The sequence below is a fragment of the Mobula hypostoma genome, chromosome 29 (genome assembly GCF_963921235.1).
Source record: "Mobula hypostoma chromosome 29, sMobHyp1.1, whole genome shotgun sequence".
NCBI lineage: Eukaryota > Metazoa > Chordata > Chondrichthyes > Myliobatiformes > Myliobatidae > Mobula > Mobula hypostoma.
This window is the reverse complement of record NC_086125.1, coordinates 6,580,387-6,605,483: the sequence shown is the minus strand read 5'-3', so window position 1 is coordinate 6,605,483 and position 25,097 is coordinate 6,580,387. Positions and strand designations below refer to the sequence as shown.

Here is a 25,097-nt window from a genome sequence, read left to right as displayed (position 1 = left end):
ATGAGATATTCCTACCTCAAGAAAGGCATAATGGAAATGGGTGCTGTTGTTGTCTAGTCAAAGGAGACTGGCAGTGGTAAACGACCAATGAAAACAAAGTGCCCGCCCTCACCTGTGGTGCCAGCTCCCCATTGGTGATGATCTTTGCTATCAGGCCCCACTTCCTGTTGGTGCTTGCGTTGTGCAGCATCTTTTCACGCAGGAGCTCTCCCACCGAGATGTGGATGAATCTGTAGCGCTCTGCGATCTTCATGCTCTGGGTCCCCTTGCCACTCGCTGGCCCTCCTTCAGAAGGGGTGGGGGTGCGAGAGAGTGAGAGATGGGGTGAGTGAAGGAAAGGAGAGAAAGACCTGAAAACATAGAGACTGTAAACACAAATGGGGGTGGGGGAAGAGTAAGGTGATCCCATCACTCAGCTTGCCCAGATAGACACACAGGTCTGACAAAAGGGCTTGGACCTGCATCATTAATTGTTTCTCTCTCCTCAGATGCTGCCTGACCTGATGTGTGTTTCTGACATTTCTGTTTTTATTTCAGAATTTTCATCATCTGCATCTTGCTTTTGATCTTACGAGCAGCTGATTTGATTGACATCCCATTCACCACACTAAATATGTGCATTCTTCATCACTGCCTCATCATTGCTGTGGTGTGTTCTAGCCATAATAGGCTCCCGTTTACTTGGAGTCCATTGTAAATGACACACACCACAGCTATGGTATAGCCTGGGCCATTCCCAAACCTGCCAAGAAGGGCAAGGGGACAGCACCAGCGTAAGACACTATCCTAAATGTGGATTCCAGTTAATTGGGGCATCGCTTATCTGGAACAAATCTTAAAGAACAAAAACAAATCGAAAAAATAGCCAGTATTCCTTTAGTCCTGATGAAGGGTCTCGGCCTGAAACATTGACTGTACCTCTTCCTATAGATGCTGCCTGGCCTGCTGCGTTCACCAGCAATTTTTATGTGTGTTGCTTGAAATTCCAGCATCTGCAGATTTCCTCATGTCTGCAGTATTCCTTTAATTTATTTGTGACACTGTGTCACTTAATTAGGACAGAAGACTGTTGCCGAACAGTTTCTAACTAGCGTCAGTCGTGTGCACTTGTGTAACGGTTAGTCGCTACACCAAGCTTAGGGCAAACTGTTTCAAAATAGTGCCACTTGCATGTTTTCATTCAATAAGCAGTGATTTTTGTCATTGATATTTGGCGAGTTGTAAGCAGCCAGACAATTCGGAACTGTTTCCTCACTGCCGTTTCAAGGATTCAGGCTTACAGATGCCAGACACAGCCAGGAGTGAAAATGAGATGGTTTCATTACTTCAGCAAGTTACAAACTACGAAGAATCTGAAAGTATCCACAATCATCTTGGATGTTACAATCAAAATAAAGATTTGGAGAATGCCATCGTCGAAAGTCTTGTCTGAAGACAGTCCATTATCTACACTAGGTGTCAGCGCTAATTCTGTTCATTGACAGTCAAATAAAAGAACACGGCAACGTACACTGAAGGAATTCCTTTGTCGATAACTATCAGGAACTAATACACAGTTTTATGGCACTGTAGTGGTACTGTTCTAATTTGTTCTGTGTTTCATTTAAATACAATTTGTTACTCATTTAAGCTGTAGTTTGTATTTTTATTCCTTTTAAATTATTTTCATGAACATAAGAACATAAGGAATAGGAGCAGGAGTCGGCCATCTGGCCCGTCGAGCTGCTCTGCCATTCAATAAGATCGTGGCCGATCTGACCATGGACTCATCTCCAACTACCTGCCTTTTCTGCATAACCCTGAATTCCCCTACTATGCAAAAATCTATCCAAACTTGTCTTAAATATATTTACTGAGGTAGCCTCCATTGCTTCATTGGGCAGAGAAATTCCACAGATTCACCACTCTCTGGGAAAAGTAGTTTCTCCTCATCCCCATTCTAAATCTACTCCCCCGAATCTTGCGGCTATGTCCCAAAGTTCTAGTCTCACCTACTAGTTGAAACAACTTTCCTGCCTCTATCTTATCCATCCCTTTCATAATTTCATATGTTTCTATAAGATCTCCTCTCACTCCTCTGAATTCCAGCGAGTACAGTCCCAGGCGACTCAATCTCTCCTCATAGTCTAACCCCCTCATCTCTGGAATCAACCTGGTGAACCTCATCTGCACTGCCTCCAGAGCCAGTATGTCCTTCCTCAAGTAAGGAGATCAGAATTGAACGCAGTACTCCAGGTGCAGCCTCACCAGTACTCTGTACAGTTGCAGCATAACCTCCCTGCTCTTAAATTCAATCCCTCTAGCAATGAAGGACGACATTCCATTTGTCTTCTTGATAGCCTGCTGCACCTGCAAACCAACCTTCTGTGATTCATGCACAAGCACTCCCAAGTCCCTCTGCACAGCAGCATGCTGCAATTTTTTTACCATTAAAATAATAATCTGCTTTCATTTTTCCTTCCAAAGTGGATGACCTCACATCTACCAACATTGTACTCCACCTGCCAGACTCCTTGCCCACTCACTTAACCTATCTATATCTCTCTGCAGACTCTCCGTATCTTCTGCACAATTTGCTGTTCCACTCAGTTTAGTATCATCAGCAAACTTAGAGACACTACACTCGGTCCCCTCTTCCAGATCGTTAATGTATATCATGAACAGTTGTGGGCCCAGCACCACCCCCTACAGCACACCACTCACCACTGATTGCCCACTAGAGAAACACACATGTACCCCAACTCTCTGCTTTCTATTAGTTAAAAGTAACCCTCTATGTATGCTAATACATCAACCCCAACTCTATTCATCTTATCTTATGGATAAGTCTTTTATGTGGCACCTTATCAAATGCCTTCTGGAAATCCAAGTAAATAATGTCCACCTGCTCCCCTCTATCCACTGCGTTCATTATATCCTCAAAGAACTCCAGTAAGCTTGTCAAACAGGACCTGCCTTTGCTGAATCCATGTTGCGTCTGCCTGATGGATCCATTTCTTTCCAGATGCCTCGATATTTCTTCTTGAATGATAGCTTCAAGCATTTCCCAAACTACAGATGTTAAACTAGCTGGCTTATAGTTACCTGCCTTTTGCCTACATCCTTTTTTGAACAGGGGTGTGACATTCATCATCTTCCAATCTGCTGGGACCTGCTCAGAGTCCAGAAAATTTTGGTAAATTGTCACCAATGTCTCTACTATAACTTCTGTCATTTCTTTTAGTATCCTGGGATGCATTCCATCAGGACCAGGGGACTTATCTATCTTCAGGCCCACAAGTTTGTTCAACACTACTTCTTTAATGATAGCTATTGTATCGAGGTCCTCACTTCCCGTCGCATCCACAACATCCCTCTTTGGCATGTTAGACATGTCCTCCACCGTGAAGACCGACACAAAATAGTCATTCAAAACCCTATGCCAATATCAATTCCCCTTCCTCATCCTCCAAGGGATCTATGTTCACTTTAGCCACCCTTTCCCATTTTATATAATTAGAAAAACTTTTACTATCTGTTTTTATATTTTGTACTAGTTTATTTTCATAATCTAGCCTCCCTTTCTTTATTGCTCACTTAGTGGTTCTTTGTTGCTTTTTAAAGTTTTCCCAGTCTTCCAGTTTCCCACTACTCTTGGTGACTTTTGTCTAATTAGGGAAGCCACGTAATTCCAAGATGTACTGGCCCCGATGAGTCCCAGTTAACTGGAATTTACTGTACATCACCCTTCATCGATCTTCACCGGTCAGAATCCCGGCACTGAGGGAACACTGTCAGCAGAGGGGCTGCACACAATTCGGCAAGGCAGCCCAGCCCCAGCTTCTTAAGAGGAATTCGGCATGGGTATTGACACCCAGGGATTAATGCTTAAGAAGGTGTTGTTTCCATTCTTTTGAAGATGATCTTGTCTAGTGAAAAGTCTTTCAGAATATGTACAAGTAGAACTTCAGGGAAAAAGTGAACATCCAGTTGGACTTTTAAAATTAAAGAACAGGAGGATGATGTTGGCTTGTTTAGGTAATACTGACAGAAATCCCGAGATCCCGAGAGCGGTGCCGTCTGGAGCTATGCTCCTGGTAGGGTCACCCATGGCGGTAAGGTCGAGGGTGAGGTCCCTGACAAAGAACAGTCCAACCAAGACCTCAACGGTGGAACAGACGGACGAAGTTACTTCAAACTCAATGACTGTGAAGGTGGATGAAGGCTGCAACAAATCCATCAGCTCCAATCGTCGTGGTTTCTATGCCATTCGAATCAGTTGGTTGATTTGTGAAGTATCGTGTGCTTCTTGGAGTGCAACATCAAGTACACGTTAAACAAATACACACACAGGCGTCTTCGCTCTGTGGGCCACTTCGTCAGAATGAAGACCATCATCCTCGACCTCGAGGGATAGCCACCACGACTGACAGAAAAGGCAACTGTGTGAGTACTCTCTCCCACAGAACAATCCCAGTATTAAAATGAAGCATGTAACGTAATAGATATGTATCAGTGTGTGTGTGTGTGTGTGTGTGTGTGTGTGCATATGTATTCAGGAGATAGCATATTATGTTTAGAGTGATACAAGGTTTACAAAGTCTGACAGGAAGGATCTCGATAACCTAGAGCTCAGAATAAGACAACTAGTAAAATGGGATTTCAGGAGAACCATTTCCACCAGAGGGTGGCGTAGGTCTGGTCCAAAGATGCGGTGAAGACAGAAACCTTAGCCACATTTAAATCAGGGTGTGAAGGCGGCTAGATACTGCAGGCTGGGAGCAGGGAAGCTAATGTAGATTAGAGCAGGTCGCTTCTGTCACATAATGGGCTGAATGGCCTTCTGTGTCGTAAATATCTCAGATTCATTTGAAGGTTATTGTTGGATTGGAAAGAGTAGACTCTGCAAAAATTCCATCAAATTTGGCCCGTTTCCATAGTTGGAAATTCATCTACATTTACTGTGTAATAAGATAATGCTCAGAAAGGGCAATGGGTCACAACCCTGTGCTGTGGGATACTTCCCAGGGTTTTGGGAGGTCTGTTCTGTCACGGCATCCGTGGGAACTGGAACGCTTTCCCAGTGCACTCAACGACAGTCCCTTTATAGGACTCTAAGGAACATCTTCCACCAAGCACTATTTTTATCACAGCTCATCATAACAGCATTAGTATGGTGGAAGTTTCACATGAACACTTGCAACCAGGCTTCTGAACCAGTGAGGATAACTTCACTCACCTCAGCACTGAACTGATTCCACAATGCTACAAGGACCAAAGTTCTTGTAGAATCCTTGGACTCTCTTTCAAGGACTCGACATCTCATGTTCTCAGTGTTATTTATTTATTTGCTTATTATTATTAGTAGTTCTTTTTATTTGCACAATTTGTCTCCTTTTGCACATTGGTTGTTTCTCTGTGAAAAGTGATTCTATTGTAACTTCAGGGTAGCATGTGAGATATGCATACTTCAATTATAAATTTACTTTCAACTTTGCACTTTGAACCTTACTTTGGAAAATACACATCTGGAGACCACTCCAACTGGGGGAATGGGAATCAACTGGATTAAGGGAAAAGAAAAGGAACCTTTAATCCAGTCCAACTTTCCGTTGGATTGTATGGGCTTTTACGTTTCTAAGTGATCTGCCATGTATGAAATTAGCGAGAATTGGAAACTTTGAAAGCGGCAGGAAATGTTGGCCACTCCTGAAGACCCTCAGCATCTAGCACATGTCCCCTTCTCGTTACTGACATCAGGAAGGAGGTACAGAAACCCAAAGACCCATACTCAATGTAATAGGGACAGCTTCCTCACCTTGCCCATCAGATTTCTGAACACGCCACGCATTCAGGAATACTCCCTCACCGTTCCACTATTGCATTCTTTCTTTATTTTATTTTGCACTGTAACTTATAGTAAATGTTTATGTCTTTCACTGTGCTGCTGACAAAAAGAAACAACTTTCAGTCCCTGTGTCACTTAGAGTAGACCCGATCCTGGTTTGGACCCAGCCTACATGTGTGGCCCACAAAAGGAAGAGCAAGAGGTGAAGAGGTGTGATCAGCATCTTTCCCCTCTCGGTGGTGAACTTACCGATGACCAGGATGACCCTTGGCCTGGGTTTCGAGGGGTCGAACACCACGTACTCCTCGATCAGCTCGTCCGTCTCCGACAGGTCTGTGTCGCTCTCGATGGAGAACTGGTGGATGGGGGGCAGACGGTCGTAGCGGTCATGAGCTAGACTGTGGCTCTCTGAGAGGACTTGGTGGGGGTGGGGGGTGGTGAAGGGAAAACAGAAACACACACACACAATGAGCATCAAGTCACAGTAACAGGTCAACCCGTCATCCTTTGCTACACTGACCCCAACCACTCACTCTGCACGACTCCCCACCTTTCATAGAGCAGCTTGGCTGATTTCCATTAATTTACAGGCATCGTACACCCACATATTCCACTAAGTTGCAGCTTAAACCCACACCATCGTTTAACCTAAAATGAATTTTTATTTTCAGTGACCAGCATTAGGTGACAATATTCCACTGCCAGTAACGCAGAAAATGTTGTCGCATTTTAATTTTAAATTTTGCTATTTCCACATTTCTGCTTCCAGTTTTAGCACTTGCCTATGTGTCACCTTGCCGCCTCTGTGACACAAAACCAGTGAAGACGAGAGTCTTTGTCTTCGCAGAAGTTGAATGAACCTTCCTACGAGCAGAATCTCTTCAGTAAATGTGCAATAGATTGGGCTGTTGGCTGCATGGTTTCATGGTGACTGGCAATCAGAAGATCCCGGTTCAATTCCCGCTGCTGCCTGCAAAGAGTTTGCATGTTCTCCCCATTACCCCAGAGCTTTGGTTTCCTCGCACTTACCAAAGGACATATGGGTTAAGTTTGGTAAAGTTGTGGGCATGGCGACACTTGCCAGCTCATCTTTGGGCTGTGGTGCTTGTTGACGCAAACGATGCATTCTTTCACTCTATGTTTCAATGTACATGTGAGAAATGACGCTAACCTTTATCTCTAACACAAATAAATTTACACTGAACCATTAACCCCAGATACACCAATGAGCTAACCTGCAGGTGGGTAGTGGAGAGATTGGATGGGACAGACGCTGCTGTACAAAAGTCTTTAAAAAAAGGCATTCATTAGTCTTGCGAGACCATGGATCTGCGCCTGGAAAGTCTTCACTGTCCAGGGTGCAGGCCTGGGCAAGGTTGTATGGAAGACCAGCCCATGCTGCAAGTCTCCCCTCTCCACGACACCAATGTTGTCCAAGGGAAGGGCATTAGGACCCATACAGCTTGGCACCAGTGTCGTCACAGAGCAATGTGTGATTAAGTACCTTGCTCAAGGACACAACACGTTCCCTCAGCTAGGGCTGGAACTCACGACCTTCAGGTCGCTAGTCCAATGCCTTAACCACTTGGCCACGTGCCCACACAAAACAAAAGTCTTAGGAACATATATATAGCGAGGGTGCCTAAGACTTTCGCACAGTACTGTAGTAATTTTATGTATTGCACTGGACTGCTGCTGCAAAAATAAACCGAATTTCATGAGATGTGAGTGACGATAAACCTGATTCTGATAAGGGTCTCTGTTGTGGACGAAGAGTGGGAAGGCAGCAGGGAGAAGGGAATCATGGTTGAGAAACGGGGAAGGGAGAGGCGAGGGATCAGGAAGCACCAGAGAGGTATTCTGAAATGATCAATAAACCTATTGCCTGGAATCAAATGACCTTGGCTTGACCAGGGTGTGTTTGCAGTGGTGCCACCCTTCCCCACCCCTGGCACTTCTCTGCCACCTGTCCCAAACCACCCCCCCCTCTGCGGGCACTCTGCCATAGCCATTCCCTACATCCTTTACTTCTGCCAGATTTACAAACTTGCTCTCTGCTCCATGTTGACAAATACAGTATTGTGCCAGTGTTGCAGTTATCTCAGATCTAGTAGATTCATAAAGATACACAGCACAGAGACAGGCCCTTCAGCCCAACTTGTTCATGCCAACCATGGTGTCCATCAAACCAATCCCATTTGTGTCTACCCATTAACCAAATGTCTTTTAATGTTCTGATAAAAGGTCATCAACCTGTTTCTTTCTTCATGGATGCTGCCTGACCGCGTAAGTATCCTTACAACTCTCTCCTTTTTTGTTTATTGAGATACAGCGCAGAATAGACCCTTCCGGGCCTTCGAGCCGCGCCGTGCAGCAATCTCCCGATTTAACCCCCGCCTAATCACGGGACAATTTACAATGACCAATTAACCCACCAACTGTACATCTTTGAACCGTGGGAGGAAACCAAAGCACTCGGAGGAGACACACATGCGGTCACGGTGGGAATTGAACCTGGTACTGTAAAGGATTGTGCTAACCACTAGGCTACCGTGCCACCCAGATGCTCGGCACCTGAGACGTCCTTGGCACCTTTCACAAGGTGAAAGGACTGAGCCATTTCCAAAAGACTGGCCGAGAGCTCCCATTGGAATTGCTAGCTTGCTCATGAGAGGCTGGGTTTCTAGATTATCTACCTCTTTGTTGGCATCAGTAGGTGCCACACAGCAGCCATGATGGGGTTGGTGCTATTCCACCTGAGAAGTCTGCAGTGTGCTGTCCTCATTGACATGGGGGGGGGGGAAATCAGCTGACTGACTCCTACACACACCGACGACAGCAGCCAGAATGGCCTCCACCTCCCAGAACTACATCAGCAAGTTCCTCACAGTTTGACTCTGTGTCTGACTTTTACATTGCACTTTGTAAATATTCTGTAAATGTCACAAACAGGTGGGGGGGGGGTGGGGGGTCCGTTAAAAAGATCACCTGCTGTGATGAAGTGCTTTGAGAGGTTGGTTATGACTAGAGTTAACTCCTGCCTGAGCAAGGACCTGAACTCACTGCGGTTTGTGGTCTGCAGGGAGGCGGTCTCAATGGCTCTTCAGTTGGCCTTGCGTCCCCTGGGTAACAGCATTACCCATATCAGTCTGCTGTTTATTGATTACAGCTTAGTGTTCAATGGCATCACCCCCTCAGGACTAAGCAGTACGAGGAATTGATCGTGGACTTTCAGAAAGGGAAATCGGGAAACACACACAGCAGTCCTGCTTGAGGAAAGATTTAGATGCTTCAAATTCCTCTGTGTCAGAGACTTTAAAGGCTGTATTCTCAGCCAGCTCCATCAGGGACGCTAATCTCCTCACCATCGAGGGCATCTTCAAAAGATGCCTCGAGAAGGCAGCACCCATCATGAAAAACCCTCACAATCTGGGACATGACCTCTTCTCGTTACTACCATCAGAGTGGTACAGAAGCTTGAAGACACACATTCAACATTTTAGGAGCAGCTTCTTCCCTTCACCATCACATTTCTGAATGGTTCACGAACCCATGAACACTACCTCTCCGTTTTGCTCTGTTTTTTGCACTATTTAATTTTTGTATATTATTGTAACATAATTATTATGTATTGCACTGTACTGCTGCCACAAAACAACAAATATCATCACCTTTAAATAAATTCTGACTCTGAAACTGAAAAGGAGTTGTGCAGAGCTTTCAACAGAACTGCGCAGAAGTCTCAGACCAATAGATATAGCGACGGTGCCTGAGACGTGTCCACAGTACTGTGTTTGTCAGCGCGGAGTGGAGGGCGAGTTTGTACATCTGGTGGGAGCAAAGGATGTCGGGGATGGCGAGGCTGGAATGTCGCAGGAGGGGTGTGGGACAGACGGCAGAGGAGGAGTGCTGGGGTGGGGACACACCCAGTCCTGAGCTACCAGGCAAGGTCATTTGATTCCAAACTATTGGTTTATTGATCCTAGAGAATGCCTTTCTGGTGCTTCCTGCTCCCGCCCCTTTTTCCCAGACAAGGATCCTCTCTCCCTGTCTCCTTCCCACTCTCAGTCCACAACAGAGACCCATATCAGAATCAGAATTATCATCACTCACATATCTCATGAAATTTGCTTTTTTTTGCTGCAGCAGTACAGTGCAATACATAAAATTACTACAGTACTGTGCAGAAGTCTTAGGCACCTGAGCTATATATATATATATATATATATATATGTTTATTTATATATATGAGTGTGTGTGTGTGTGTGTGTGTGTGTGTATGCCTAAGGCATTTGCACAGTACCGTATATTTCTATAGGAGTAAGGCACAATGTGATTCCGAGCACCGGCTAGCGTGTTAAACTGAACCAGCTACTTCTTATTAAGTGGACTCTTCCCCTTTACCAGGTACGGAGTGAAATATATTTCTTTCAGTGGTATGATGTGAAAGTTTTGTGTCGAAGGATTATCTCAATATTCATTTTGTAGAACGCAGAAGTAAATAGTGTTTGAAAGGACCTGAGGTTCATTGTTGTCCTCGTAGACACAACAGAGGAGATGCTGGAGGGGATCAGCTTGTCAGGTAGTATCTGCTGTATGGAGGGGAATAAAGGGCCGGTGTTTCAGACCAGCACCCCGATGAAGGGGAGGACTAAGCTGGAGTAGAAGTGGACGTGGTAGAGAAGTTGGTGAGTTACCGCTCCGATAGATGGCTCTTCTCCCCTGGCTCCCGCCGACAGGTGGCAGTGCCCTCTTCTCCTGAACGATGAAGGTATCCCATCGCACTCTCTCCAGTCCACCCATCTCCCTGACTTTCTTCAGGCAGCTCTCCAGGTACTCAATGGGTTCCTCAGGACGATGGTACATCAGGCCTGTCAGCATACTCTGGGGAAGAAGCACACAGAGATGGGGGGTGGGGAGGGTGGAATAGCAACTGAGATTCAGGTTCAGGTTCAGATTGATGTATCACATGATGTACAACGTAAAGTGAAATGCATCATTTATGTTAACCTCCAATGCGCCTAATGATATGCCGGGGGCAGCCCACAACTGTCACCACATATTCCAGCACCATTATAGCAGCCCATAACGCCTGTCAGAATAACAGTGGATACAATAAGCAACACCTACAGTAAAACAAGCCCCATTTCTCCCTCCCACCCACCCACACAGAGTCCTCCAACTCCAGCACAGCCTCCAAAGTGCATTTATGATCAAAGCATGTATAAATTATACAACCTTGAGATTCGTCTCCTTACAGTTAGCCACAAAACCAAGAAACCCAAAATAAAAGACCAACAAACACCCAATGGGCAGAGAGAGAGAGAGAGAGAGAAAATACAAATCGTGCAAACAATAAAAGGAAGCAAACAGCTTTCAGAATGAGAGGGAGCCGGTAGGCCTGAAGCCTGGAGCAGGCCCAAAGCCTCAGCCTCAGTGCTGTGGATAGTGGAGTGTACGTCCAGCCTCCAGTCCTCAGGCTTCAACCATTGGACTTCGACCTCCAGACTTCTGATCGACCTTCAAGCTTTCGTCTGAGCCGAGCATCAATGGCCAATCTAGGCTTGTGGCAAGGAGATCATGGAATGACGTGGGATTAGTAATCAACCGGGGATACTATTCAAGTGGATTCAACAATCAGTATTGATCATCAATCATCATGAAACCAGTGGAGACCTGAAGTCAGGGTCACTGAATGGCTACAGCAATATCAATCTCCTGGGTGTCAATATCTGTGAGGATCTAAGCTGGACCGAACATATCGATGCAGCTACCAAGAAGGCACAACAGTGGCCATGTTTTATTAGGAGTTTGGGGAGATTTACTATGTCACTGAAAACACTTGCAAGTTTCTACCGAAGTACCATGGAGATCATTCTAACTGGCTGTATCACTGATTGGTATGGCTTGGGGGTGGTGGTGGGGGAAACAGCACAGGATCAAAGTAAGCTGCAGAGAATTATGAAATTAGACAGCCCATCATGGGCACTAGCCTCCGTAGTGTTTAGGACATTTCAAGAAGTGGAGCCTCAAAAAGGCGGTGTCCACCATGACGGACTCCCATTACCCAGGACATGCCTTCTTCTCATCGTTACTGTCAGCAGCCTGAAGGCACACACTCAGCGATTCAGGAACAGCTTCTTCCTCTCTTCCAAACTATTTCTGAATGGACAGTAAACCCATGAACACTACCTCACTACTTTTTAATTTCTATTTTTTGCAGTACTTAGCTAATTTAACTATTTAATACTCACTGTAATACACAGGTTTTTTTCTCTATACTATTATGTTCTGCATTGTACTGCTGGAGCAAAGTTAACAAATTTCACGACATATGACGGTGATACTAAACCTGATTCTGACTGAAGCTGTTCAGCTCTTTGAGTCTGCACTGGTGGCGTCCCAGCTCCCAAATCCGTTCACCTCCCTCCCCTGTGGCTGTAGTAATCTTTTCTTCTCAGATTTCAGATATTTATTCAGTACAAATAATTGGCAGAATCAGTAGTCACCTAAATCAATAATCGCGTGGGATGGGTAATCGACAATAAAATCAATGCCCACTATAGAATCAATAATCATCACTAATAAAATCATCAATATGAAATAAATTATCAGAGAAAACAGTCAGAGATTTTTCCTCCTGTTACCTTTGGGTGTACCTGGTGGAATTTGGGCTACTGATTATGAAAATCACCGTTAAATTTCCCTATCATGGACCTTTTTTTGAAAGTGCCGATATTTGTTGTTTTAATTCATAATTCAGTCAGAATAACTGATGCTAAGATTCAGGAAGGCATTTCCGTTGGTCCACAATTCAAACAGGTGAATGACAGGCAATTCAAAGAACTTCTAGTGGGACTGCAGAAAATGGCATGGAAGGCATTCAAGGATGTTGAAAATTTTCTTGGCAGCTACAGAGCACCGAACTACAGGCAACTGGTTGAAAATGTGCTTCATGCATATAAAACCATGAAGTTCAATGTGTTACTAAAGATTAATTTTCTGCATTCTCATTTAGACTTCTTCCCTGCAATTCCTGGCGCTGTCAGTGACGAGCACGGTGAAAGGTTTCACCGGGAGATTGCGGTCATGGAGATATGATATCAGGGCAACTGGAATCTATCAGTGTTGGCTGATTATTGTTGGACATCTTAACAAGCAGCCTCAGACACTGAGTCCAAACAAAAATCATCAACAATACATTTTAGTTCAGTTGAAGTATTTCAAAGTGGCGGCACCATTATGTAATTAAATGCATTATATTCAATTAAAATTAATCTCTTGGTTCTCCAAGTTCCAACGTGATACAAGTAGTCTGAAATTATATTTGTGTTTAGCTTCAAGTGGTCTATCATAAGCAAAAAAAAAATTCTGAGGAACCAACAGTTTTGAAAAAAAATTGGTATCCAGTGTCATCACGGGATCTATAATCAACATGAGATACATAATCAATTTGGTATCAAAACTCACATCACATGACTAATCAACATGGAATCAATAATACAAGTTTGTGTAATTAATAAATTGGGTGACAGGGAGGGGATACATCTCTCCCAAAGGAGGTGTAAGGAGCTCCTTCCCTCCGCTAGTCTGCAGGTCACTCTTGGGCAGATCGTAGCATCTGCTTAGACCCCCCGATCAGGGTCACGTGAAGCTATGGGAGCAGCCAGTGCAGATCACAAGTCCTGGTTATGTGACCACTGACACCAGGCAGGCAATCTCTGAAGATTATTGATAATGGCTGGGGTCACCCATCTTGTAAAGACACTGACCCGAAGAAAACCACTTCTGTCGAAAAATTCACCTGGAACAGTCACGGTCATAGGAACAGGATTGCCCACGTCACACAACACGGCACATGATGACGAATTAATAAATAAATATTGATCATTAACATGGAATCAATAATCACACTATATGAATCAATCATACTTGAAATCAATAATAACATACGAATTTCAGGGTTGTATACTGCATACGTACTTTGATAATAAATGTACTTTGAGACTTTGATAAAAAATCAACATGGAATCAGTAATCGACTGGGGTTTTCTTGTGTAGAACTCTCTGTTTAAATCCTTCAGCCATTTTGAAGAGACAACATTTATTTTACATGATTAATGATCAATAGTTCTCTCTGGAATTACCATCAGACACAGAAATGGTGGCAGATTATTTTTCCTGATGCAGAATTTGTTCTGCTTGGAGCGCTGCTATGCTGCGCACAGAGAGTGGAGGTGTTTATTCACAGAATTGTGATTCAGAAGGCTCCTCACCCTCCACCCCCACCATTATTAAACCAAGAATCCTCACCCACTCCCTCAAGAGCAATAACAACAGCTTCCATTTATGGAGCACCTGACAAACTTGATTGGCACCTCTTCCTCTACCCTAAGTATCCGCTCAGGGACCGTGCTTCACCGTGGCTGCGGTGTGCTCCATCTCCATGATATAGGTGTAGGGTGACACGGCAGCGTAGCGGTTACAGTCCAGGTGAACAGGGTTCAATTCCCACCGCTGCCTGTAAGGAGTTAACACATTCTCCCCGTGACCGTGCGGGTTTCCTCTGGGTGTTCCCGTTCCCTCCGTCCAAAGACGTACTGGCCTAGGAATTAAACTGGGGGGATTGCTGGGCAGCGGGAATCGAAGGGCCAGAAGAGCCTATTCGGCACTGTATCTCAATAAATCAATAAATGTACCCCTCGTGCAACACTTCCCAAATCCGTGACCCCTTCCAGCAAGATGAACCGAGGTAGCTAAACAGTGCACACTATTTTACTTGAATTCCCCACTTCATTGGGTATCTGGGCTCAAAATGGTCTTCTGTTTCAGGAGGTGAGACTGTTGGATAATCTCATCTTAATTAACTATTTTCAAGTGATCGTTGAGGTCGCACGCTACTAAGGGCAAAGCAACACACACAAAATGCTGGAGGAACTCAGCAGGTCAGGCAGTATCAACCGGAGTGAATTTGTAATATTGAATGGAGGTAAGGATTGAATGAGACTTCAGGAATAACCCTCGTGCTCTTTTTCCAAGACACTGACCCAGGATGTTTCATATCCACCTGGGTGTGGACAGATCCATCCTCAGTTTAATGGCCCGAATGGAAGGTGGCAGTTCCAACAGAGCAGTCTCCCTCTACGCTGCACGGAGGCGTCAGTCTGGATTTGTGCAGCAAAGTCTCTGCACTGGGGAACTTCCTAGCACAGAGGCAAGATTGCAGGGCACTGACCCACACTGGTAAAGGGTAATGGCTGTCTACCACATCCGGAGCTCCTGATGCGGCCACCTGTACATTGGCGAGACCTGTCGTAAATTGGGGAACCACTTCGTCGAGCATCTCTGCTCCATCTGCCAGAAGTGGGACTTCTAGGTGGTCATACATGTTTAAACAGTCAAGGTTTTAGGCCGAGACCTTTCTTTACGATTTAGAAGGAAGTGGGGGAGGAAGCTGGCTGGAAGGTGATAGGTGAAACAAGGTGGGAGGGAAAGGTTAAGGGCTGGAGAAGGGTTGGAAGGAATCTGATAGGAAAGAAGAGAGGACCATAGGAGAAAGGGAAGGAAGAGGGACCCCTGGGGGTGGGGGGGGGTAGTAGGGAGGTTGAAGAGATAAAAGGTCAGAGTGGGGACTAGAAGAAGGAGGAGGGGGAATTTGTTTACCGGAAGGAGAATTCAATATTCATGCCATCAGGTTGGAGGCTACCCAGATGGAATATAATGTGTTGCTCCTTCACCCTGAGGGTGGCCTCATCTTGGCACAAGAGGAGGCCAGGGACCAACATATCGGAATGGGAAAGGGAATTGGAGTTAAAATGTTTGGCCACCAGGAAGTCCTGCTTCTGACAGGGGGGCGCGGAGATGCTCAACAAAACGGTCCCCCAATTTACAACAGATCTCATCAATGTAGAGGAGACCCCATCAGGAGCGCAGGACCGCAGCAGACTGGCAGGTGAAGTGTTGTCTCGTTTGCCTGGAGGTGAGGGAGGAGGGGTCTGGGCTGGCATAGTGTTTGGACTGCTTGCAGAGGTAAGTGCCTGGAGGGAGATTGGTGGGCAATTAGCTGAGCTACTCCCAATGTCCCGTCAATCCTTACCTATATTGAATATGACAAATAAAGGAAGAGTTTGGTCATTCTCACATTGTGTTTGTGAGGAATTTAGACTCGTGGAGTCATTGAGCACAGGAACAGGTCCTACAGCCCACCCTGGCCATTCCTTCCATCTATATTTACTAGCACCTGGCCCTCAGCCTGCCACGTCTTGGTGTAACCTGCTGCGCGCAAATGGAAGTGTAGCAGCTAGCGTAATGCTTTAAAGCGCTAGTGATCAGGGTTCAATTCCCGCCGCCGCCTGTAAGGAGTTTGTACGTTCTCCCCGTGACCGCGTGGGTTTCCTCCGGGTGCTCCGGTTTCCTCCCACAGTCCAAGGACGTACGGGATAGTAAGTTGTGGACCTACTACGTTGGCGCGGGAGGCACGATGACACTAAGGGGCTGCCCCCAGCACAGCCTCAGACAGTGTTGGTCATCGGTGCAAACAAGGCATTTCACTGTATGTTTCAATGTACATGTGACAAATAATTTTCATCTTGAATGCTTCCTCTAATGGTGACCAGAGAGCTTCAGAGGCACATTGAGAACGTATATCAATCTTAGCTTGAACTGAGAGCCAAAGTCATCAATAACTACATCAGCTTCTGTGTGGACACTGTAATAGGACTGTTTTCGTTTCCCTAATGACAAACCATGGGTCACCAGTGATCTGAAGGCCCATCTTGACCACAAAAAGAGACCCTTTAGATCAGGAGACAAGAAGGAATTGAAACATGTGTATAGGAAGCTAAAGGTGAAGATCAAGGTGGCTGGAGAGGAATACAGGCGAGAGTGGAGAACAATTTTGGGCAGAGTAGCACACGGGAGGTGTGGAGAGGCACAAAGAACATAGCTGGCTTCAATCAGCCTAGCTGTAGAGCCTGGGAATGCAGCTGTGAAGGGGCTAATGAGTTCTATTAATTCTTTAATAGGTTTGACGATTGCCCTCCTGTTCACTCCCTCCCCTCAGCACACCAATCCAGGTGCTGAGGCACCCAATGCTCCCTCAGCACCAACACCTCCCCTCCTCCCCCCGGCAGTTCAACACATGGATGAACAACACAGGCTACCACTGTCTACATCCCCCCTTGCCCCGCACCTACCATGACACCTCCACAACTGCTATCACCTCCCTCGGTCCCCACCTTCCACCAACTCCCCAGTCATCGTGGACTCACCTTCACTACTGAGCAGGTGCGAAGGTCTCTGGGGAAATTCAGACACGGCAAAGCACTGGGACCGGACGGTGTGAACCTCAGGTTCCTGAAGGAGTGGGCCGAGCAGCTGTGTGGAGTCTCCAGCACATTTTCCATCTGAATCTCAGCCTGGAAAGGGTTCCAACTGCGTGGGAAACATCGTGTGTGGTCCCAGTACCCAAGAAGGGCTGACGGAAAATCTTGAATGACTACCGTCCAGTGGCCCTGACCTCACATATCATGAAACTAGAGAGTCTGATCCTGGCTCACCTCTGACCCCTGGTCAGATCAGCTCTCGATTCCCTGCAGTCTGCCTACCAGGAGCACATTGGAGTCAATGAAACTGTCATCTACCTGCTGAACAGAGCCTACTGCCATTTGAATAAGCAGGGCAACACTATTTTTTGATTTCTCAAGTGCCTTCAATACCATAGAGCCCTCATTGCTGGGGGAAAATCTCCGTTCAATGCAGGTTGGCACTTCCATTCTATCCTGAATAATGGACTACCTGACCGGTAGCCACAGTTTGTGCGGCTTCAGAGCCGTGTGTCAGACATGGCTATAAACAGCACTGGGGTCCCACAGGGGACTGTATTGGTTCCCTTCCTGTTTACCCTGTATACCTTGGACTTTAGATACAACAATGAGTCATGTCATCGGCAGAAATTCTCTGATCTCAGCAATAGTTGGGTGTATAAAGGGAGGACGGGAGGATGGATACAGGGTCCTGGTGGAGGACTTTGTCACATGGTGCAAGCTGAATCATCTGCAGCTCAACATTAATAAGACAAAGGAGATGGTGATGGACTTTAGGGAGACTAAGCCTGCACTGTTCCCTGTTACTATTGGTGGTGAGGACGTAGATGTGGTGGTGAGGACCTATAAGTACCCGGGGGTGCAACTGGGTGACAGACTTGAGTGGAGCACCAACACAGAGGCTGTGTACAAGAAGGACCAGAGTTGCCTCTACCTACTACCTGAGGAGACTGAGGTCCTTTTGAGTATGCAGGCCTCTCCTTCACATGTTCTACCAGTCTGTCGTTGCCTGTACAATCTTCTATGTGTGGTGGTGTGCTGGTGCAATGGCATCAACACGGATGATGCCAACAGGCCCAATAAACTATTCAGAAAGTCTGGCTCTGTTGTTGGAGGGTGTGGTAGAACAAGGGACCCTCTGGAAAATCCTGGCCATTCTGGACAATGTTTCTCACCCTCTGCACACCACCTTGGCTGAACAGAGGAGCACTTTTAGCAATAGACTAAGACAGCTGTACTGCTCCAAAGAGCTCTATATGAGGTCATTCTCACCCTCGGCCATTAGGCTCTATAATGAGTCAACCTGTAGCCGGGGAAGTGGTGACCCCCTCCCCTCCTGTTAGACTGCATGAGGTAACTTATTTTTTATTCTTTCTTACTTCACTTCTAATAGTTGTATATTTGTTTATCTGTGCACATAATGCTACTGTGTCATTGTGATTTCCTTTGGGATCAATAAAGTATCTATCTATCCATCTATCTACCTATCTAACTTCTGGGTTCACTGTAGACACTTCCTGACCAGGGAGTCAAGACCTTTGTACTGAGATGGGCCCCCCAAGGCTGAACTGTGAAGGAGGAGAAGATGATAATGCGAGCAGAGGTGACTAAATAAATTAAAATCTGATATTTAAATGGTTTTGGTAAGATTGTAGGCTGTTTTTACAGGATTGAAATCTGGTCATTTTGAGAACATTTTCCAGGCATCAGGAAAGAGCAGAGGGAAAGGTTTTACTGAAGAACTCTTTTAAAAAGCCAGCACATATTCAATGGGCCAAATGGTCTCCTGCTTTGTCAAGTGTGTTGTGTTTCACAATCACAACATATAAGAATGTAAGAAACATAAAATAGGAGCTGATCATCCAACAACTTAGCTGATCTTCCACCTCAGCAATATTCTCCAACACCATCCCCTCATCCCTCGATTCTCTGAATGCCCAGAAACTTGACGATCCCTGGTCTTGAGACCACAAACCCGGGAGCAAGAGACTACATTCAGCCCCTCAAGCTTACTCCAATATCGAGTAGAGCATAGCTGACCTGAAATTCCTCAAGCCATTTTTCCAGCCTTTTCCAATAATTCTTGATTCCTTTCTGGATTAGGATTCCATCCAGTTCTGCATTAGACGGACACATAGCTCTGTAGCCTTCAGCTTTCTGTGGCAAAGTGTTACAACGGCCTTAAGAGAAGAAACTTTATGTCTTCTCCATTTCAATTGGTAGCCCACATTCAGCCACCATGATTCTACCTTCCAAATCACCTCAGCATTAATCCTGACTGGTCCCCTAAAAACCTTGTGTGTTTGAACAGGGTTGCGTCTCATTCTTCTGAACTCCATTGAGCAGAGCCTCAGTCTATTTAACTTTCCTTGAAGGACAATTCCTCCATGTTGGTATCATTCTGGTGACCCACCCCTCGCGCTGGCTCCTTCCTGGAAAACAGGTGGACCAGAATTGTTTACGGGACTCCACATATATCTCACTGCTGCCTCGTAAAGTTGCGATGAGACTTTGCTACGTTTATACTCCAACACCACTTGGAATCACAGTCAATCTTCCATGAACCTTGTCTGTTACTCTCTGCACTTGTGTGCTAGTTTCTTATGGTTTAGGTATAAGGAACCCACCCTGTTTATTTGCATTTCAGCTTTTTGCAAATGTTCTCTATGCAGTGCTCTGTTCTATTGTTTTTCTTTCTGAAGTGAACAATTTCACATCTACTCCATTTGCCCACTCACCTTGCCTATAAATATCTGTAAACTCTTCAAAGGCTCCCAGCAGCTTATCTTCTCTCCTACATTTGTGCCACTCAGTACGTTCACCTCTTGGTCCATGTCGCTACGTGTTGTAAACGGTTGAAGCCTCAGTATTGACCTTTACAGCACCCCGCTGTTTGCCAATTCAAAACTGACCCTCTCATCCTGACCAGACTTCTATCTTTCCAATACCATAGGCTCTTTATCTCATGATGGAACTTTTTATGAGGAACCTTGCTGAAGACCTTTGGAAATCCATGCACCCTTCCCTGGTTTTCTTTGTATACACTAAACAAAATGTCTCAGGAACAGTTTCTTCCCCTCTGCCGTCAGATTTCCGAATGGACATTGAACCCATGGATAACACCTCACGACATTTCTTTTCCCTCTTTTTGAACTACTTATTTAATTTAACTTAAAAAAATATACACTTTTTACTGTAATTTACAGTTTTATTATTATGTATTGCATTGTACTTTTGCTGGTAAACAAGTTTCACAACATCTGCCAGTGATGTTAAACCTGATTCTGATTCTAATAAGTATGTGAAAAACAATTTTCCCTTCATGATTCTGCTAGATTAGATTATGATTTTTCAAATGTTGGTTCCACAATAAAAGATTTTAACAGTGGGCGTTTGGCTCATCAGTCTATAGTTATCTGCTTTTAGCCTTGCCCCGCCCCCTCCTCTTTTTGGATAGAGGTGTGATGATGGTAGCTTTCCAATCCCTGATACTTCCCCAGAATCTGAGTCAGTTTTCACAGTCCTCCAAGATGGATATAATCAGCCTTCCTCTGAATAAAAAAATTCTCCTATTCTCAATCCTAAACAGCTAACTAAGTGCCGAGCCGATTTGGCGAGGTTGAGAACGGCTTCTCCAGCAGTGAAATCTAGGCCGGTGCGACTCGCCGTGATGTGGCCCGGTTCCTGTTGTGAGGTTCGGACAATTTAAATGCCAGCCCAGATAGTACGGGGGCTTCTCTCTCCACGACGCTAGGCTGTAAGACTGCCCCTGGCTGCTATGCTTCGTGTCGGCAAACTTTGCGGCGACTTGCCCCGCTAATATGATGAGGCTTTGGGCCTGCTCTGAGCTGTTCCAGGGACTTAGATCTAAGGACTCCATTTGCTTCAGAATGCTGCTGTTGTTGTTCACTTCTAGTTTTTTACATGACTTGTTTTGTTGCCTTTATTGTCTCTTTCTCTGTGGGCACTGGGGGCGGGGGTTGGGCTTTATTTTTTTTTAATTTGGGTTCTTTCTGGTTCCTTGCTTTGTGGCTGCTTGTAAGCAAACAAATCTCAGGGTTGTATAATTTATACATTTGTCGATAATGAATGCACTTTGAAGCTTTAAGCTTTAACAACCTCCATATTCTCAAACTGTGCCCCTGGTTCTGGATTCCTCAGCTGGTGGGAAACACCCCCTCCCCTTCACCTAACCTGTCATGTCCTTTATGTTGGAGGAGGGGTTCTGATGCGATCTCCTCTCATTCTAAATTCAAGAGAATTCAGTTCCAGTTTACAGAACCTCTCCTAAAACAGCATACCTCCAACCTCACCACCATCTGGGACTTGCAAACTCCAAATGGAACCAATCCAGTGAATCTTTACTCAACTCCCCCTAAGTAAATTAAATCTAAAAGTAGGAAGACCAACTTTCCAGGAGTGGCCTCACTAAAGAGCTATGTGATTGCAATAAGTATCTAAATCCTCTCTGAATTAAGGCAAATGTGCCATTTGTTTTCTGTTTCTTTTGCCTGTGTGTTGCCCTTCAGTAACTTGTGTACAAGAACTCATCAATCTTTCCGTCCAATCTGGTGAACCTTAACCTGAGTGACAGCGTCGGGAAAGACTGAACAAGTTGGGACTTTTCTTCCTGAAGCATGGTACATGAAGGGACCTTTGAGAGAGAGATATATAATTATGAGAGGGTATAGATAGGGAAGATACAAGCGGGTTTTTTTCCGCGAGGTTGTGTGAGACTAGAACTAGAGGTTGTAGGTTAAGAGCGAAAGGTGAAATATTTAAGGGGAACTTCTTCACTTCGATGGAGGTGAGAGTGTGGAACGAGCTGTCAACAGAAGTGGTGGATATGGGTTCGATCGCAACATTTAAGAGAAGTTTGGGTAAGTACGTGGTTGGGAGAGACAGTGAAGGCTGAAGTCCAGGTTTGAGCCAATGAGACCAGGCAGAGCAACAGTTTAGCATGGACTAGATGGGCCAAAAGGCCTGTTTCTATGCTGTTATTTCTCCATGACACTATGATCTCTCCATGCCACACCTCCGATCCCGTGCTCGCCAGTCTCATCCTGTTTTGCCTCTTCTTTCAGGGAACTCATTTGCCTAAGGTGTGCACCGTGTCACCTCGTTGGGCACCTCGCTGGGCACCACAATGCCTCCCCATGCCCACACACTCTGGGCAGGTGCTGGGAGTGACAGCTTGAGAAGTTGCACCCTTCCAATTCCTACCCCTTGGCTGTAACACAGACCACTAGTCAAAATACAGTCCGTGGCAAAGCTTATGATGCTTGGGTGTTGCCAAGGTAACCTGGTAGAAGCTTGACTGTCTGGCGATCTTCAACGTAGAAAGCACTACATGAGTGAATGAGCTTGGAGAAGTTTGACTATGGCTATGTTTGCCGCAGTCTTCAATTCATTCAGGTGGTGTGGGTGTCACTGGGAAGACCAGCATTTATCACATATCCCTCATTGCCAAGAGCTAAGTAGCTGGGCTATTCCAGAGGTTAAGAGGTGCAGCGGGCCTAGAGGACAATCAGGTTGGTGGTCTTCATTCTGCATAGGACATCGAATGCCCTCTCTGTGATACTCAGGGAGACCTGTCCAATACTGAGAGAAAGTAAATGTGGAGAGGATGTTTCCTATAGTGGGGGGAGTCTAGGACCAGAGGTTACAACCTCAGAATAGAAAGAAGTTCCATTAGAATGGAGATGAGGAGGATTATCTTTAGCCAGAGGGTGGCGAATCTGTGGAATTCATTGTGGAGGCCAGGTCATTGGTTATATTTAAGGCAGAGGCTGATAGGCTCTTGATTATTAAGGGTGTCAAAGGTTACAGGGAGAAGTCAAGAGAATGGGTTTGAGATGAAAAATAAATCAGCTGTGGTGGAATGACAGAACAGACTCTAAAGGCCAAATGGCCTAATTCTGCTCCTATTCCTTATGGACTTATAGTCTAAATCGGCCATAATCGCTGTCAGTCACTGATGCTAACAATTTCCCACTGACTTTAGAAAGGCTTTTACCAGATGACATGTATAATTACCCCTGTAAGTGTGAGACAATCCTTGCTCTCTGTTAGTACCTGACATTCGGCGATAATTGACACCTTCCTTTCACGGGTTGTGACTGTGACCAGTTCCCTCAGCGCCCCACTCACCCTTACCAGCAGAGTAATTCCATTAAGGTCAATTACTGGGCTGCAGCCCTCGAAGGAAGCTCCAGCTTACTTAGCAAGTCACAATTCCCTGACACATCGTCCTCTACCCTCGCAGGCTAATTACTATGAGTTTCAGAAGATACCTAATTCATGGCTCTTGGTAATGATAACTTTTGCTAATTTGCTGTGTTTGTGTTGCCATGGAATCGTGCTCCCAGTGAAGAGTGCTCTAACATGGACCCTTAGCCCTGCCACATCCTGCTCTCAGTGAAGAGTTCTCTGCTGTAGACCCTTAGCCCTGCCACATCACAGAGGCAGCTCAGGGAGGGTTACAGTGGCTACGTTGTCTGGTCCCTGCTCTGGAGAATCGTTCTGTTACAGCTCCTATTCTGAACTGAGTAGATTATGCACAGCATGTGCACCATTGACAGTAGATGTGCGATATTTAACAGGTGCCAATGGAGCCGAGTACACTTGAAACTGTAACTGGGTTCCTGAAACAGCCTGAAGCCATAAGGCCAGAAGTTGCAGAGCGGAATTAGCTGGCCCATTGAGTCTGCTCTGCTATTCCATCATGGCTGTCCTATTTCCCTCTCAATCCCGTTCTCAGGTCGTCCCCTCGTAATCTTTGATGTCCTTCCTCATCAACAGCCCTTGCTTTAAATTAACCCATTGAATTGACCTCCACTTGATCTTCACAGATTCATCACTCTCTTAATAAAGACGTTCCTCCTCATCTCTGTTCTAAAGAGACATCCCTCAATTCCGAGTCTGTGCACTCTGGTCCAAGACTCTCCAACTAACTCTCCTGAGATCCTGAGAGGCAGGATTTATAAATATCTGGAGAGGCATAATATGATTAGGAATAGTCAGCATGGCTTTGTCAAATGCAGGTCGTGCCTTACGAGCCTGATTGAATTTTTTGAGGATGTGACTAAACACATTGATGAAGGAAGATTAGTAGGTGTAGTATATATGGGTATCAGCAAGGCATTTGATCAGGTACCCCATGCAAGTCTTATTGAGAAAGTAAGGAGGCATGGGATCCAAGGGGACATTGCTTTGTGGATCCAGAACTTGCTTGCCCACAGAAGGCAAAGAGTGGTTGTAGACGGGTTATATTCTGCATGGAGGTCAGTGACCAGTGGTGTGCCTCAGGGTAAGTGTTCTGGGACCCTTACTCTTCATGATTTTTATAAATGACCTGGATGAGGAAGTGGAGGGATGGGTTAGTAAGTTTGCTGATGACACAAAGGTTGGAGGGTGTTGTGGATAGTGTGGAGGGCTGTCAGAGGTTACAGCGGGACATTGATAGGATGCAAAACTGGGCTGAGAAGTGGCAGATGGAGTTCAACCCAGATAAGTGTGAAGTGGTTCATTTTGGTAGGTCAAGTATGATGGCAGAATATAGTATTAATGGTAAGACTTTTGGCAGTGTGGAGGATCAGAGGGATCTTGGGGTCCAAGTCCATAGGACGCTCAAAGCAGCTGCGCAGGTTGACTCTGTGGTTAAGAAGGCATACAGTGTATTGGCCTTCATCAATCGTGGAATTGAATTTAGGAGCCAAGAGGTAATGTTGCAGCTACATAGGACCCTGGTCAGATCACACTTGGAGTACTGTGCTCAGTTCTGGTCACCTCACTACAGGAAGGATGTAGAAGCCATTGAAAGGGTGTAGAGGAGATTTTCAAGGATGTTGCCTGGATTGGGGAGCATGCCTTATGAAAACAGATTGAGTGAACTTGGCCTTTTCTCCTTGGAGCGACGAAGGATGAGAGGTGACCTGATAGAGTTA

At 45.5% G+C, this 25,097-nt stretch overlaps 1 protein-coding gene across 2 annotated transcripts in view; it reads right to left on the bottom strand.

The window, feature by feature from the left end:
• LOC134339422 (adenylate kinase isoenzyme 5-like) overlaps positions 1-25,097 on the bottom strand; it is a 136,415-nt gene that overhangs the window by 106,205 nt on the left and 5,113 nt on the right. The window contains exons 3-5 of one of the 2 annotated variants that reach the window (XM_063035900.1): positions 10,525-10,711; positions 6,077-6,235; positions 113-285 (exon numbers count right to left, since the gene is read on the bottom strand). In XM_063035900.1, coding sequence (XP_062891970.1) covers positions 113-285; positions 6,077-6,235; positions 10,525-10,711 — 519 coding nt within the window. Of the gene's footprint in view, positions 1-112; positions 286-6,076; positions 6,245-10,524; positions 10,712-25,097 lie in introns of both variants that reach the window. The other variant, XM_063035899.1, reaches the window with a different exon arrangement.